The sequence below is a fragment of the Cynocephalus volans genome, chromosome 6, assembly GCF_027409185.1.
Source record: "Cynocephalus volans isolate mCynVol1 chromosome 6, mCynVol1.pri, whole genome shotgun sequence".
In the NCBI taxonomy this organism is placed as follows: domain Eukaryota; kingdom Metazoa; phylum Chordata; class Mammalia; order Dermoptera; family Cynocephalidae; genus Cynocephalus; species Cynocephalus volans.
The window spans coordinates 30,957,121-30,973,775 of NC_084465.1; the positions used below are offsets into that span (position 1 = coordinate 30,957,121).

The following is a 16,655-nucleotide window of genomic DNA, read 5'->3' on the forward strand; positions in this document are numbered from 1 at the left end:
TTCCCTGGAGATAAGAAGCATTATTAATCTAAGTGAAAAGTATACTGGAAAAGGTACAGCTAGGTTTGAGTTTCAGAGATAACGCTACCTTCTAATAATGGTGCACCATTGAGCATACTGTTTGTTCTCCACCAGCTTGATGGTTTTAATGCTTATCCTGTCATAGAATTAGTATGATGATATGTAAATTCATATTACGTGAACTACTCTTTGTATCTGTATTTAATGTAATGTTGACCCGAAAGTTTAAAATATGTATTTCAAACTCAAAACTAAATTTGCCTACATATCAATATTAAATAGCAAACTTAATGGTAAGAATTCTGTCATACTTTGGCTCTCAAGTGTGTTCTCTTTTTATTTGAACCAAAGTATTCTTGGCATAAAGAGCAATTTGCTTAATTTTAAGAAGATGGTTAAAATTTCAAAAGCCTTGTATTTTACTCAAGTGTCAGCATTTTTATACAATGATTTATTTAATCATTTTTTAGGGTCCTAAGTTTACAAACTCATGTTTTTCACAGTAAATGTATTGAATCTCTAAATTTGTGGCATTCATTGTCTTTTTCTGTCATTCCCTTCAATCTTTTATTACATCTCATATTTTACTTAGTAGGTACTTCATTTTGCCTACGTTATATTTGTTCTACTGGAGGGTTTATTCTCTTTTAACAGGAGGTACATTCAGTGAAATCTGCAGACTTTCACAGAAGTTTCATAGTGTAATTCCTGTGAGATCTGGCCTTGAAGACTTGGAACTCCTGGACCTTTCAGCACCATTCCTTATACAAGGAAAAGTACATCACTATGGGTATGTTTTCAATTTGGGAAATTTTTGGAAGTAAAAACTGTTTAATAGTAATTTTTATTTTTATTATTTTGTTCCACTAATTACTATATACTCAATGGATACTTACTGAGTAGCAATTTATATGTACTAGATTTTTGTGGTATATATCTGTTCTTTTGATAAGCATACATATATTGAGTACACACAATGTGCTTGCTATAAGGCTATCAACTTTGTGTTCCTCAGCCAGAGCCTGTATTCACTTACTTTCTTTCACAACAAGGATTTAGTTACTAGTTACAAAGAAAAGTTACAGAGCTGCACACCTAGTAAAAATTAATTGATTGTATTCCAGAATTTCTGAGCCACTAAATTACAATTTTTGAAAATTGGAAGATGAAAGAATACATTAGGAGCTATAAACAGATTTTTAGGTTTAGAAGGAGGGGATGCAGATAAAATCATCTTTACTGCCTGATGAAACAGTCACCCTAGAAATGCTCTGCTTTGAGAAACCTTGGATTATCGGGTACATCTTATTCTCCTATCCCTCTCCCTTTCCTACTCCTAAGTTTGTAACAGTTGCAGTCATTGTTCTAATGTGTAAACCTTGATATCAGTTGAAAAATTATGTACTGCAATTATAATATCTCCCTGATTGTGACTGCTGAGTCGTTAGGAGGCATTGGCCTGGGTTCTGTTCCATATGCAACACATCATAAAGCTTCAGCAATAAAGTCAATCTAGTATACCACTGAGTTAAATCCCTGGGACTCATGACTTCAGAGTCAACTTTAACAAGATTTATCTACCAATTAATTCAAAAATAAAAATTCATCAAGTTCTGTTTGTTTATCTTTCATAAGTCACTAACATGGGCTTTCTTTTTTGCATGCTCACTGTCACTCACTTGCTCTTTCTCTCACCTTTTCCCCCTCTTCTCTCTATCTTGCCTTCCTAGGTTCAGGCACCTTGTCTATCTAAATGAGGAAAGCAAATATTAGTTATAATCTTTGAAGTATAACTTCTTCATTTACTAGAAGTCTGAAGAAAGTTTTCTTAAGGTTCTCAACTTTTTCACCAGTTTCAGCATATGCACAGACAGAAATTCTGTTAAGACTCCAGATTTTAAGACATTTTTAGATTTTCCATTACTTGTTATCAGCAAAAGGCAACATATCATTTAATTGATTTTTTAATGTTTAATTATGAAATAATTTTAGTTTACAGAACAGTGTCTAAAATCACATCACGACAATTATGTACCTGCCACTTAGATTTAACAAATATTAACATTTTTAACATTTTTTCAGACCTTTATTTTTAAGAAATTAAATTTTTCAGAGAAGAAACACGTCCCCATACCAATCCGTTCTCTAACCCTTCCTTCTGAGAGTTAACTACTTTCTCAAACTTGGGAGTCAATCCCTCTCATCAACATTTTTATGCTTTTATTATACACATATATTATTATATGTGCAAACTCTTAAGCAGCATAGTATATTATTTTATGTGTTTCTTAAATCTATTTAAACTGTTTTATACTATGCCCATCCTTTTATGGCTTGCTTTTTTTCATTCGGTATTATTTTTTAGATTTACCTATATTGATGCATGTAGATTTAGATTATTTTAATATCTATAGGGTACTTTAAGAATTTATCATAATTTGTTAATACATTTTTATATTTATGGATATATGTTATTTGTTTCATTTACAGACAGTGCTAAATGAAGTCCTGTTATTTTTGTGTGTGTGTTTTCATTCATCACAAAATCAGTGGGTCATGATGAACATTTGTTTTTAATGATATGGTGTGCTTGTGGTATGAAATGGAATGAAACAGAATGCATAATAGAGAACATTTTACATAGTAAGGGTTAGTGTTGTTCCCTGAACTTTTATTTCGTGTGTGTGTGTGTATGTGTGTATGTGTGTACTTGGGCATGATGTAAAATGAATTTCTTACTATATGTACTTGCCAGAAATGTTTGAAATTTACCGCTGTAATGTTTACATAGAACTGGAATTACTGGAGAGTAAAGTATGCATTTTTTTGCTTTATCATAAAATAGCCAATTATTCCTCCAATGGTTTTAACAATTTATGGTTCCTTCAGTGGTCTGTCAAAATTTCAGTTTCCACCAAATTCTCTCCAACACTTGGTAGTAGTCGAACTTATAATTTTCTTAGGCTAATGAGAATCAAGTGGTATTCATGGTGTTTTGTATGTGTTTCTTAGATGACTGTTAGTTTAAGCAACTGTCATGCTTTTTGACTATGTAAGTTTCCTACTCCATGATTTTCGTGTTCACATCTTTTGCTTGTTTTTCTGTATAGTTTCTGGTCTCTTTCTTGGTTCGTGTGTGTGTGTGTGTGTGTGTGTGTGTGTGTGTGTGTGTGTGTGTGTGTGTGTGTGTGTGTGTGTGTGTGTGTGTGTGTGTGTGTGTGTGTGTGTGTGTGTGCGTGCATATAACAGATAGTAAAAATTCTTTCTATATTAGAGATACTAATCCTTCATCAGTTACATTCGTATTTCTAGTGTGTCACAGGACCTTTTTAACTTTATGGTTTCCTTTTATAGATTTTAAAACATTAATATAGTTATATTTACCAAAATATTTTCCAAAACTTAAGAAATTTTAAAAGCTTTCCTTAAGTTGTTTTAAGGACCTGATGCTTTTTAAATACAATTTAGACTAATGGCTCAGTTTCTTTAATGGTTATACATCTCAAGATTTTGTGTTTTATTAATGAAGTTTTTCTAGAAATGTATTCATTTATTTTTTAAAATTGTTTATTTACGTATAATTGTTGATAGTATTTTCTGATGATTTTTGAATTTCCACTTTGTTCTTGGATCTTCTTGATATTGTTTTTGTGCCTTTTTTTTTTTTCTTGACTTTTCTTTACCAAAACAGCTAGTTTTTGGTCTATATTGATGCTCTCTCTATTATTTTGTTATTTTTATCTTTGTCTTCCTTCACATTTTTTACATTTCCTGTTTTTCTTTTTCAAAATTTTGTAATTGAATGCTTATCTTACTTTCTCAAACTTTTTAAATTGAATGCTTATCTCACTTAACTAATTAATTTTTAATATATTTTAATACTTATATTTAAGTCTATAATTTTCTCCCTGGGAAAATAGCTATAGCATTATCTATACCAGGTTTTGATATATAGTGTTTTTCTTGTCACTCACTTTTAAATGTTTTATAAATCCCATTTTGATTTCTTCCTTGGCCCATGAATTATTTAGTTGTTTGTTTAACTTTTCACACGTGTATTGTAGGTGCTGTGTTGTTATTTGTATTTTCATTAGATTGCTTTTTAACCAAATAGCATGATGCATTACATAATGATTCTTTGGAATTTTGAATGTGTATGTTCAGATTTGTATATATAGCATGTGTTTTTTTAAAAAAAAAATGTATTCTTTAATAGTTGAGTTAGGGTTTTCTATATGTCCATTAGATCAGATTTGTTAATCATCAAAGTCTCTATTTCTTTTGTAATTTTGTCTATTTAATGATTTTCTTAGAGAAGTGTGCATAAATCCCCATTATGATTGTGGGTTTGTGACTTTTTATTCTGTCACCATTTGTTTTATATATTTTGAAGCTCTTTTGTTGGGTCATGTAGGTTAATATTGTTTTATCTTCCTGCTGAATTCATTGTTCTGTGTATTCTTATGTAAAGACCTCATTTCTAATCATGATTTCCTGTCTTAAGGTATAATTTTGCTAATATTTTTATTACTGCATCAGCTTTTTCTTGGTGGTGGTAATTTATTGATTGATATCTTAGTCTCATCCCTTTGCTTTCAAGTTTTTGTGTCATCTTTTAGTATGTCATTTATAAATAAAAGCTTATGGGTGAGTTTAAGATATGTTTTTTAATTATTGATATATTCAGTTTATATTTCTACATTTTTGTTGTTTTCTATTTACCATGTTTTTACTGTTCTTTTTTTTTTTTTTCTTTTTTAAAAAATACTTTGCTTTTCCTTTCCAGTTTTAAGTGGAATGATTTTTTTAAATGTTTCTAATTTTTCCCTTTTTATTGCTTTGAAGTAATGATTCCCTATTTAATTTTGACTTATTACCCTTAATTTTTCGTTTGTGTACTATCTTTGCTTATCAGTGTCTAATACTAAATAATACCACAGTGTTTTTTTAGGCAATAATATTCTTTTATTCAATTTTTTTTTTTATTGGAGAAGAAGCATCTATGTATTTGATTAATAGAAGGCAATAAAATTTAGTATAGTTATTCTCTGCTTTTCCCAAATTGCAAATGAAGAGGAATCTACAGGGACTTTTTGAATTTTGATTTTTATATTTTTATTCTAAGTATATTTTTTCAAATAAATTTTCTTTTTTTTTTTTTTTTTTTTTTTGTCTTTTTCGTGACTGGCACTCAGCCAGTGAGTGCACCAGCCATTCCTATATAGGATCCGAACCCGCGGCAGGGGCATCGCTGCGCTCCCAGCGCCGCATTCTCCCGAGTGCACTACGGGCTCGGCCCTCAAATAAATTTTCTTATCAGTATCTCATAAACATGATGATGCATAAGAAAATAAATTACTTGTACTTAAAATATGTTGGTATGTAGGTAAAGCAAAATAGATATACTCAATAATAATGTGTAGTTTTAGATGTATTTAAATTTTTTAAAAGATAACTGTATTTTTAGGCATCATGAACTGTAAAACTGAATATATGCTTATTAAAAGTATTAATTATCCAAAATCTTGCTAGTCTTGACTGCTTTAGTTGGAACAGTTTTCTCTCGCTGTATTTATTGGCTATGTTTATTAAGACTTTGGCTATTAGGTATTGCTCATAAAGCCATAAAATCAAAGAATTCTTAGAGATTATCTCCTTCAACTTCCTCATTTCAGCAAATAAAGAAATTAAAGGCCAAATTAATTAATGATTTGGACCTGGAATCTAGTCCCTTATTCTTAATTCAGAGTTGTTTTTTGAACCCCACACAATCTTTTGTATTGCTTTTATATAAAAAGCTTATTTTTAAATAAATTTTTTGAAATAAGCACATTACAGTATAGGAGGTACAGTACTCTTCTGTTTAATAATTTATTTTTTAACAGTATACATGCTTGAACAGCAAAGATAAGTTATAATAATTAAATGTTAAGTTTTTTTATTTTATTTTTTTTCTTTTATTAATTCCAGGTGTAAACAGTGTTCTAGTTTGAGACCAATACAAAATCTAAATTCTCTGGTTGATAAAACATCATGGATTCCTTCTTCCGTGGCAGAAGGTTAGCTAAATTTCTATGTCCTACAGTTTTTTTTTAACAGTTTATGTATAAGATCATCTCACTGATTTATATTTTAGTATTTGTGGATATGTAAGGCTGAGCTAAAGTTTAACTTTTTTTAAGAGGAACAGTTCACAGTGGTAGTAATGAAAGAAAAGAGTAAATGTCTAAAATACTGTCATTTTCAAGCATCTGCCAATATTTTTTAATCATGGTGCATATTTTAATATTCAGTAATTTGCTTTCTGTCATTGATCATAAATACAGGTTCTTAAAAAAATCTCTCTAGCTCATAGTATCTTAAGATTGTACGAGGTTTTAAAGATAGCTGTTACAACTTTTCACCCAATACATGTCTTTAACTGGAACAAGAATCTTTTTGTATCTCGTTCGTAACTGTGGTCATTCAGCCTTTGTTTAAAACTTAGTGACAGGGTACTCATTGCATTGCAAAGCAGCATGTCCCCTTAATTTTTAGGCAGTTCTTAATATTGAAGCAAAATCTGCCTACCTATAACTTTCACATGATCCAAGTTCTGTCTACTGGAATTATTCAGAATACACCTGTCCCCTCTTCTGTTAAGATAAACAGACATTGTACATTTTAATATCAGTCAGCCTTCATTGAATATTTATCTCTTCAAGCAGACACCCTCTCTCCACTTGGTACTTTCCTACACTTCTTACTATTTTGTTTCTCCTCCTCAGTAAACATTCCACTTTGCCAATGCTCTTCTCAAAGTTTGACATTTAAAGCTGGATGTGGGGCTGCCAATGTAGTTTGGCCAATTCAGAATATAATTAAAATTATTTCCCCAAAACTGGACATTCAGCTTCTACTAGCCTAAAATTTTATTGTGTAGATATTTATTTGTATACTTGGTTGTATTTTCTTTCTTTTTTAATCCAGCTATATGATACTGGTATCTCATATTTTGTTGTGGACCCGTGAAATCCCAGGTTACTTTCCTATGAACTTCTTTTGTGTGTGTGTGTGTGTGTGTGTCCAGTAAGGGGATGATACCCCTTGGCTTGGTGTCACCCGCACCACGCTCAGCCAATAAGCGTACCGGCCATCCCTATATAGGATCCAAACCTGCGGCCTCGGCGCTCCCAGCGCCACACTCTCCCGAGTGAGCCATGGGTTCGGCCCTCCTATGAACTTCTTGATGTCAAACTTGGTCTCCTCATTTCTGTTCTTGCAGTTTTTTTGTTTGTTCATGTGATCGCTCAGGGTATGTTTTAAGTTTATCCTTCTTGGTTTTAGTTCACAATTTTTACATATTGAAATTTTGAAGCCTAAAAACCAATTCCTCTGTATTAACAATACCTGTTGTGTGCCCTAATTCATGTCTGTATTCCCTAATTTATTCTTCTTACTTGCCCCCCTTAATTAGTCCTACTGTTAAATATGGATCCCACAAATGGAAGCTAGTTTAACATCCTGTAAACTTATTTTGTATCTTTCATTTCCAAACAAAAATGTTCATATTAACCTATGAATTCTCTTCTGATTTTAGTATCTCTGATTTCTTCCTTCTTCCTTATCTTACCAAATTATGAAATGTTTTTGTTCTTTCTTCTGACATTTTTGTTCATTCAACCAGATGATATCTCTTAAAAAATAGTGATCTCCTATGCTTATAATACAAAGGGGAGAGGCATGTTAAAAAATATATAACTACATTAGTTTTTCAGAACATTCTGGTATTTTAATTTTACCTATCATAAGACTAACATACAGTGAGTTGCATTTCATGAATCATTTTCTATCTTTTCTATCAAGGTATCAACTCATTTTAAAGATACATTATATTAGTATTTAATGAAAAAAAGATTCAACTGCTTATATCTTGAGACATTGTCCCTGTGTAAGTATAGTGAAATGTTCCAAAGTAAAGCTGCTAAATGAGCTAAAATATTGGTATTGAAGAGCAAATGTTATGTATAAATTTTTCTTCATCTCTTGAATTGTTTTAATAAAATTTACAGGTACATACTATAAAACAATTTTAGCTTCATTTTGATAATAAGGAATAGCAGACTCATACAGTTTGATCTTTTTTTCCTTCACTAGTACTGGGTATTGTACCCCTCCAATATGTGTTTGTTATGACATTTACTCTTGATGATGGAACAGGAGTATTAGAAGCTTATCTCATGGATTCTGTAAGTAACAGAGATAGTAAAGAGATTTCTAGTTAAAAAATATTTTTTTGCATTTTAATACATTTATTCATCCTACTTTATTTCTAAAAGGATTTAAGCCAACAGAAAAGTATAAATTGAATATGAGCACATAAATCTTAAATTGTCTGTGTATGTATCTGGATTTGACACTATAAATCCTAACATTTGAATAATGAAAAATTGAGGAATAGAGATTTGAGGAAAGAGTCATTCTCCATACCATGCAGAAGTTCTACTCTAAGGCCAAAAAGTGGAGGATTTGCTATGCTACTTGTACATAGGAAGTGATTCTAGCCAGCATTTCACTGTACTTCACAAACTTCCATATTTCGTGTTAGAGGAAATAAAGTTACTTTAGTAGGGAGATAGATAGTATTATGTGAACCTGTGGGGCAGTCCATTAAGACTGTCCTCACCTCAGACACAAATTGCGTGTTTGAAAGTTCCCAAGGGCCACCCTCAGTTTTGACAATCCACAAGAAAGACTCACAGAACTCACTGAAAGCTCTTATACTCATGGTTACAGTTTATTACAGCTAACTGATAAAATCAGCCAAAGAAAGAAGCGCATAGGGCAGAGTCTGGGAAAGTTTCAAACGTGGGGCTTACCATTGTCCTCTCCCCATGGAGTTGTGGACTGAGTTACTTTCCCTGCATCAACGTGAAGCAATATACATGGAGTATTACCAACCAGGGAAACTCAACCAAGCCTTGATGTCAAGAGTTTTTACTGGGACTCCATCATGTAGGCATGGTTGACTACCCATGTGGCTGATCTCAATCTTCAGCCCCTCCTGAGGTCAAAATGAAACCACATGTCCCAAACTCCCCACACTAAGTCACATTGTTAGACTATCCAGAGTGACCTAAGGTTCCCAGGAAAACAAGGACATTCCTATCAGGTGTAACATCATAAAGGATTAGAGATTATCTCCCACAAGCTAAGGGCAAAGGCCAGATCTTTCTTAGGGTAAGGTTAAACTTTTTACTGAACACATTAGAAAAGAATCTGAGGTGAGGTTGAAAAGAGAATTTTTCTACTATCTACACCATTTATTTAGTCATTTATTAAATAAATATTTAATGAGCACCTGCTATGTACCAGGTATTATTCTGTATGATGGGGATACAGCAGTAATCAAAGCAGGCAAAATCCTTTCCTTCCTAAAACTTATAATCTAGTAGGGGAGAAAAAAATTAAATAAATAAATATATACTATATGTCATAGTCTACAAAGTTGATTGTATATATCTGTGGTGTACAGAGTTGAACATCAACTCGCACATTCAACATGTGATGATCACATCAGAATAATTATATTCAATAATATGCACTGTCATTAACACTAGATTTGTTTTCCCATGCACAAATAGTCAGCCTCACTGTTTTTTATTATCAAGGTCATCATCATTGTTATTGTTATTAAGTTAGAGGAACTTAACTTGATTATATATATTTCAAAGCTGTTTTAAGATTAAAGTAATAAATCATATTTCAAAGTTCAGACCAGCACTCTAGTTTATTGAATTCTACAATCTTGACAGAGTGAAATAGTCTAGATTATTTTAGTTAATTAGATAATATTGAAATATGTTTGTATTCATAACTTGAAAAAGAGATTAATATAGTTTTCTTTTTCCTCCTATTATATAAAATTTCTTAAGGACAAATTCTTCCAGATTGCAGCATCAGAAATCCTAATCGATGATGACCTTCAGAGAAGTATGGATATGATCATGGATATGCTTTGCCCTCCAGGAATAAAAATTGGTAGGCGATAGTATATTAACAATCCCACTTTTTTTTCTTGAGATAGAACCTAGCATATATCAGATCTTTGGACTTTTAGAAGTCTGAAAGCTTTGAATCCAATGAATTACTAAGTATATAATGTATTAAATTAATGATTTAATTATTTAAATTTAATGATTATTGTGTGATCCACCTTTTGATGAAGACAGTAGCAGGGATAAAATAGGTATGGATCATAAATTCTGCATGAAATGATTTTTAAAATATTTTGAGGCACTTTTGATCACAGGCACATTTGATGTTGTGTTTATGCATGCAAATAGTTAAAATTATACCAAAAGAGATGAAATTTTGGCTAAAATATTTCCTATAACAGACTCCATTTATCCAGTTTAATTCATTGATGAATTTTTATTCAGTGTTAACTTTCAGATTTTACAAGTTTTTGTTTTATAACTTTTTTAATAAACTTTAGTTGGTTTCTATAGAAATGTTTGATTAATCAGCTAGATCTTTTTCAGGTCAAATTGTGCTGATTGATACCTGCTGTCACTGAATTTTCTGTCTGTGGCTGTTTTTTCTATTTACGTTGAAACTGCAGATCTAAATCACATTAAGACAGTTTGATTCTTAAAACATTTTTTTTTATCAGTAACAAATTTTACAAGCTGCAGATTTAGCTGTTGTTTAACTTTTATAGGTTTTGGGGTTTTTTTTCTTTAACATTTTGTTCTACATATTTGCAATATACAGTGTATTGTTTGAATACATATATATGCTGCACAATGATTCACTTAGGGTAGATAGCATAATCTTGTACACTTTAGTCCACCACTTCTCCTCCCCCAACCCCCCTCCCCTTTTGACCTCTGGTAACCATTATTTTATTCTTTACTTCCATGAGAACCACTTTCTTTTTTTAGATTACACATGTGAATGAGATAATGCAGTGTTTGTCATTCTGCGCCTGACTTAATTCACTTAACGTGATGATTTCCAGTTCCATTCACATTGCTGCAAATAATAGAATATCACTTTTTCTAATAGCTGAATAGTATTGTGAATAACTTTGCAAAGAACATGGGAGTGCAGGTGTCTTTTTGATATATTGATTTCATTTCCTTTGGGTATATATCAGTGGTGAGATAGCTGGATCGTAAGGTAGATCTATTTTTAGTTCTCGGAGGAACCTCCAAACTGCTTTTCAGAATGACTGTACCAATTTACATTCCCACCCTTTTCTCCACTTTCTTACCAGCATTTGTTATTTTCTGTCTTGTTGATAACAGCCATTCTAACTGGTGTGAGATGCTATCTCAATGTGGTTTTAATTTGCATTTCCCTCATGATTAGTGATTTTGAACATTTTTTATATGCTGTTGGCCATTTGTATGTCTTCTTTTGAGAAATGTCTGTCCAGGTTCTTTGCCCATTTTTTAACTGGGTTATTTGGTTTTTTTGCTGTTAAGTTGTTTGAGTTCCTTATATGTTCTGGATATTAGTCCCTTGTCTGATGTGTAGTTTACAAACACTTTCCTCCATTCTATAGGTTGTCTCTTCACTTTGTTGATCGTTTCCCTTCCTGTGCAGAAGCTTTTCAGTTTGATGTAGTCCTATATGTGTATTTTTGCTTGAATTGCCTATGTCTTTGTAGTCTTGTTCAAAAAAGCACTGCCTACTCACATTTCATGTAGTGTTTCCCCTATGTTTTCTTCTAGTAGTTTCATAGTTTCAGGTCTTAAATTAAGGTCTTTAATCCATGTTGAGTTAATTCTTGTGTATGGTGAGAGATAAAGGTCTAGTTTCAGTCTTATGAACGTGGGACATTCAGTTTTCCCAGCACTGGTTATTGAAGAGGCTGCCCTTTCCCCAGTGTATATTCTTGGCACCTTTTTGGAAAATCAGTTGGCTGTAAGTGGATAGGTTTATTTCTGGGCTGTCTGTTCTGTTGCATTGGTCTACTTATATGTTTTTATGCTTATATCATGCTGTTTTGGTTACTGTAGCTTTATAGTATATGTTGAAGTCAGGAAGTATGATGCCTACATCTTTGTTCTTTTTGTTCAAGATTGCTTTAGCTATAGGGGCTCTTTAGTGATTCCATACAAATTTTAAGATTGTTTTTTCCATTTCTGTGAAGAATGTCATTGGTATTTTGATAGGGATTGTGTTGAATGTATAGATTGATTAGGGTGATATGGACAATTTGATGATGTTAATTCTTCCAGCCCAAGAACATGGGATATTTTTCCATTTATTTGTGTCTTTCTTCAGTTGTTTTACCAGTGTTTTATAGTTTTCATTGTAGAGGTCTTTCACCTCCTTGGTTTAACTTACCTCTAGGATCTCATTTTTTTGGTAGCTAGTGTGAATGGGATTACTTTAAATGAAAAGGAGACATTGCAACTGATACCATAAAAATACAAAGGATCATAGAGACTGTATAAACAACTACATGTGAACAAACTGGAAAACCTAGAAGAAATGGATAAATTTCTGGCTGCAACCTAACAAGGTTGAATTATGAAGAACTAGAAAACATAAATAGACCAATAACACATAATGAGATTGATGCAGTAATAAAAAGTCTTCCAACAAAGAAACCTCTAGGACTAGATGGCTTCACTGCCTAATTCTCCCAAATGTTTAAATAAGAACAAATACCATTTCTTCTCAGACTCTTCCAGAAAGTTGAAGAGGAGGAAATACTTCCAAACTCATTGTATGAGGCCAAGTAATTGACCTCATAACAAAACCAGAAGAAGACACAACAAAAAAAGAAAACTACAGACCAATATCCCTAATGAATACAACTGCAAAGAGCCTCAGTAAAATACTAGCAAACAGAATCCAACAACACATTAAAAAGATCATTCCCCGTAATTAGGTAGGATTCATCCCAGGGATGCAAGGATGGTTCAACATATGCAAATCAATAAGCATGTTGCATCATATCAACAGAATGAAGGAATAAAGCCATATGATCATTTCAGTAGATGCAGAAAAAGCATTTGGTAAAATCCAACACCCCTTCATGATAAAAACACTTAACAAATTAGGTATAGAAGGAATGTACCTCGACACAATAAAGGACATATATGACAAATGCACAACTAATATCATACTGAATGGACAAAAATCGGGGGCTTTTCTTCTAAGATCTGGAATAGGACAAGGATGCCCACTTTCCCCACAACATAGTACTGAAGTTCTAGGCAGTACAATAAGGCAAGAGAAAGCAATAAAGGGCATCCAAATTGGAAAGAAGTCAGACTATCCCTATTTGTAGATGACAGTCATATACATAGAAAACTCTAAAGATTCCACCAAAAAATTAAAGAAAACTGATAAATTAATTCAGTATAGTGGCAAGATACAAAATCAGCACACACAAATCAATAGCCTTACTATACACCAATAATGAAATAACAGAAAAAAGTCAGGAGAGTAATCCACTCACTATTGGTTTTTTTTTTTTTTGGCCCTTTTCCAGTTTTATTACATAGCATTTCTTATTAAGAATGTCTGTGGCTTAATATATTTTGTTGCAATTTAAATAAAGCAAAATTTTAAAGATAAGTAATTTTTTAAATTTTATGGGAATTTGAGGTTTACAGAGAAATTCAGCAGAAAATGCAGATAGTTCCCATGGCCCTCCCCCACCACACGCACACACAGTTTCTCCTACTATTAACATGCTACACTAGTGTGGAACATTTATTACTATTATGCACCAATATTATTAGTAACTCAATTTTACATTAGAGTTTTCTCTTTCTATCGTACAGTTCTATGGGTTTTGCCAAACACATAATATCATGTGTTCACCATTACAGTATTATGCAGAACAGTTTCTCTGCCCTAAAAATTCTCTATGCTCCACCTATTCATTCCTCCCTTCCTCCCTCCTCTTCTGAAACTCTGGCAACCACTGATTTTTTTTTTTCCCATTATCTCAAACATTTATCATTCATTTGTGTTGTGAACATTGAAAATCCTCCCTTCTAGCTAATTGAAAGTACATAATAAGTTGTTATAGTGCTCAGTGCTATACAACACTAGATATTATTATTCCTATCTAGTTGTAATTTTATATCCAGTAACCAACCTCTCACTATCCCGCCTACACTTTCCAGCCTCTGGTAACCTCCATTATACTCTCTATTTCTATGTGATCAACTTTCTTAGCTTCTGCATATGAGTGAACACATGAAAAAGGAAATGCATTCACATGGCAGGATTGCATAAATGTGTTAAATTTCTCATGCAAACCCCAGGACAGAAACAACTCTATATTCACTGTATCTGTTTGCATGAAAATATTTTTCTTTAGGGAAGGAAACCCATCTTACCCACCTAACAGGAAAGCAAAGACTCGCATCCTTAGGAGTTGAGCTCAGCCAGAAAAATAATAATGAGGCCCATTATAAACTTCTGAGTGCTTTGGTATCAGTTTAAGCTGAAATCTTGACTTACTTTTCAAGTTATTACTTCAGGGGGACAGGATATGCAGAGAGAAATGAGGATAATTTATAGTATGTCATTTCCCATTCTCACCATTGGTTATTTTTAATGAGACTTTACTTTCTCCTGGACGATCTTTGCATATTATAACACTCACAAAAAGGCAGGAATTTTTATTCACCTGCAACAAAATTTATCATGTATACTTTTGTTTCAGTTTTATAGTTTGTGTTGGCTGTTTGGATAGATTTCTGGACGTAAAACTCCCATATCAAAAAGTATGGGCCTGGTAGGCGTTTGATATATACTACCAGATTGCCTTTCAAAAACATTTTTTACCTGTTTATAATTCTAACGGCAGTGTAGAAAAGTGTCCTTCTCGCTTCACCCTAGCCATTTAGAGTACTGTATTAAATGCCTTTCAGACTCAGATTTGAAGAAACATAAGAGCCTTTTCTAGAATTTATAAATAAATTTACTGTGGTCATAACCAAAGCTTGGAAATGGCATCTATGGCTGCGAGCATTGCTGGGCTCAGTGCCTGCTACCTGATGGGAGTTTTAGTTGGACAGGTGTAAGGGCTTGAGCTTATTTGAAGTTCAGGTTCTGTTTCTTTGCAGTCAGTTAAGAAAAAAAACAGGGGAGGTCAGTAAGCAATCATCAGAAAAAAGGAAAAAAATTGGGCATGAGATGGCTTACTGCCTTTCCTATCAAACATTTTCAAAATCCCACATTTAACCACTTTCATCTGTTGTTGGGAAAAAATTCAAATTAGTCAGAATTGCTGCAAAACACCATGAATCGACTGTGTATTTGGAAGAGTGGATAATCTTAAATTTGGTAAGTGCGTTTATTTACTTTTCAAGGTAAATTTAGATGTTAATTTTTCTAGCTAAGCATTATGCCTACATACATATTTCAGAGTTAATTTGTTCATTTTCAATGGTTAAATAACATTTTCTTTTTGATTTGTAGATGCATATCCATGGTTGGAATGCTTCATCAAGTCATATAACGTCTTGAATGAAAATGGAGTAGAGCAACAAATTTGCTATCAGATTTTTGACACCACAGTTGCAGAAGATCTTGTCTAATGTTGCCATTCAACTTAACATATGTAAAATGTAATTTTTAAAAACATTACTCTTTTCTATGAGATTGTTATAAACACGTAAGAGATTTAGCTGTTTTTGAACTAACATCCACATTTCCTTTTTAACTAATATTTGAGATTTTTTTGACAAATAGACTTTATGTTATCTTGATGCCTTCTTGCAAGTATGTTAACAATGTTCCTGTTTCTCAAAATATCCATATGATGGCTTCCAGGGATATAAAAGAACAAGAGTCATCGAATAAGGACTATTTTTTCACTTACTCTTTGCAGTTCTCTTTTCAGAGAAGCTATTTTGTTACCCGACACTAAAAAGCACTTTTCCTATTGGTTTTTCCATGTGTCAGACACTGATTTCTCTGCCACCTGCCATCTCTAGTTGGGCTTCTTTTCCTGCCTTGACTTTTATATTAGCAATGTTGATGATGTTAGCATGGGAGTGGGATTAGAAAATGTCCTTACCTTGAATCTCTTTGCTTTTATTGGGTGCAAGGTAAATAGTGGCTGCTGGTTTTGTTTTGTTTTTATACAGAACGCTTAAACAAGTACTGCTTTAAAAAGTGTTTGTCTGGGCCGGCCCATGGCTCACTCGGGAGAGTGTGGTGCTGATAACACCAAGGCCCCGGGTTCGGATCCCATATAGGGATGGCCGGTTCGCTCACTGGCTGAGCATGGTGCTCACAACACCAAGTCAAGGGTTAAGATCCCGTTACCGGTCATCTTTTAAAAAAAAAAGAAAAGAAAAGAAAAAAAAAAAAGTGTTTGTCTGAGTGAGCTATATAGTATTCTGAAAAGGTGATTTGCTTTAAGTAGAAGTGGCAAAATTGCTTTGTTTGGGTGCTGATACTGACCATTTTAAGATAAATCTATTTCTTTAAGACCTGAATTATGGGCCTTGATTACTTGTTTTTCTCCGTGATATTAGAAATTATTCCATTCCACCTCAACCTAATAAAATGGTCAGGTTTATGATGTTAGTGACTTATTTATGTTACCCTTTTTTAATAGTATTATGTAAAATATACCTATATTACAAGTTTTAACTAATCGAATG

At 32.7% G+C, this 16,655-nt stretch overlaps 1 protein-coding gene across 6 annotated transcripts in view; it reads left to right on the forward strand.

Annotated features, from left to right (window-relative positions):
* POT1 (protection of telomeres 1) overlaps positions 1-15,935 on the forward strand; it is a 129,443-nt gene extending 113,508 nt beyond the window's left edge. For all 6 annotated transcript variants that reach the window (XM_063099865.1, XM_063099863.1, XM_063099866.1 and 3 more), the window contains 5 exons: positions 676-811; positions 5,992-6,080; positions 8,158-8,249; positions 9,936-10,041; positions 15,463-15,935. In XM_063099865.1, coding sequence (XP_062955935.1) covers positions 676-811; positions 5,992-6,080; positions 8,158-8,249; positions 9,936-10,041; positions 15,463-15,581 — 542 coding nt within the window. In that variant the 3' untranslated portion in view covers positions 15,582-15,935. The remainder of the gene's footprint in view (positions 1-675; positions 812-5,991; positions 6,081-8,157; positions 8,250-9,935; positions 10,042-15,462) is intronic.
* The last annotated feature ends 720 nt before the right edge of the window (positions 15,936-16,655 follow it).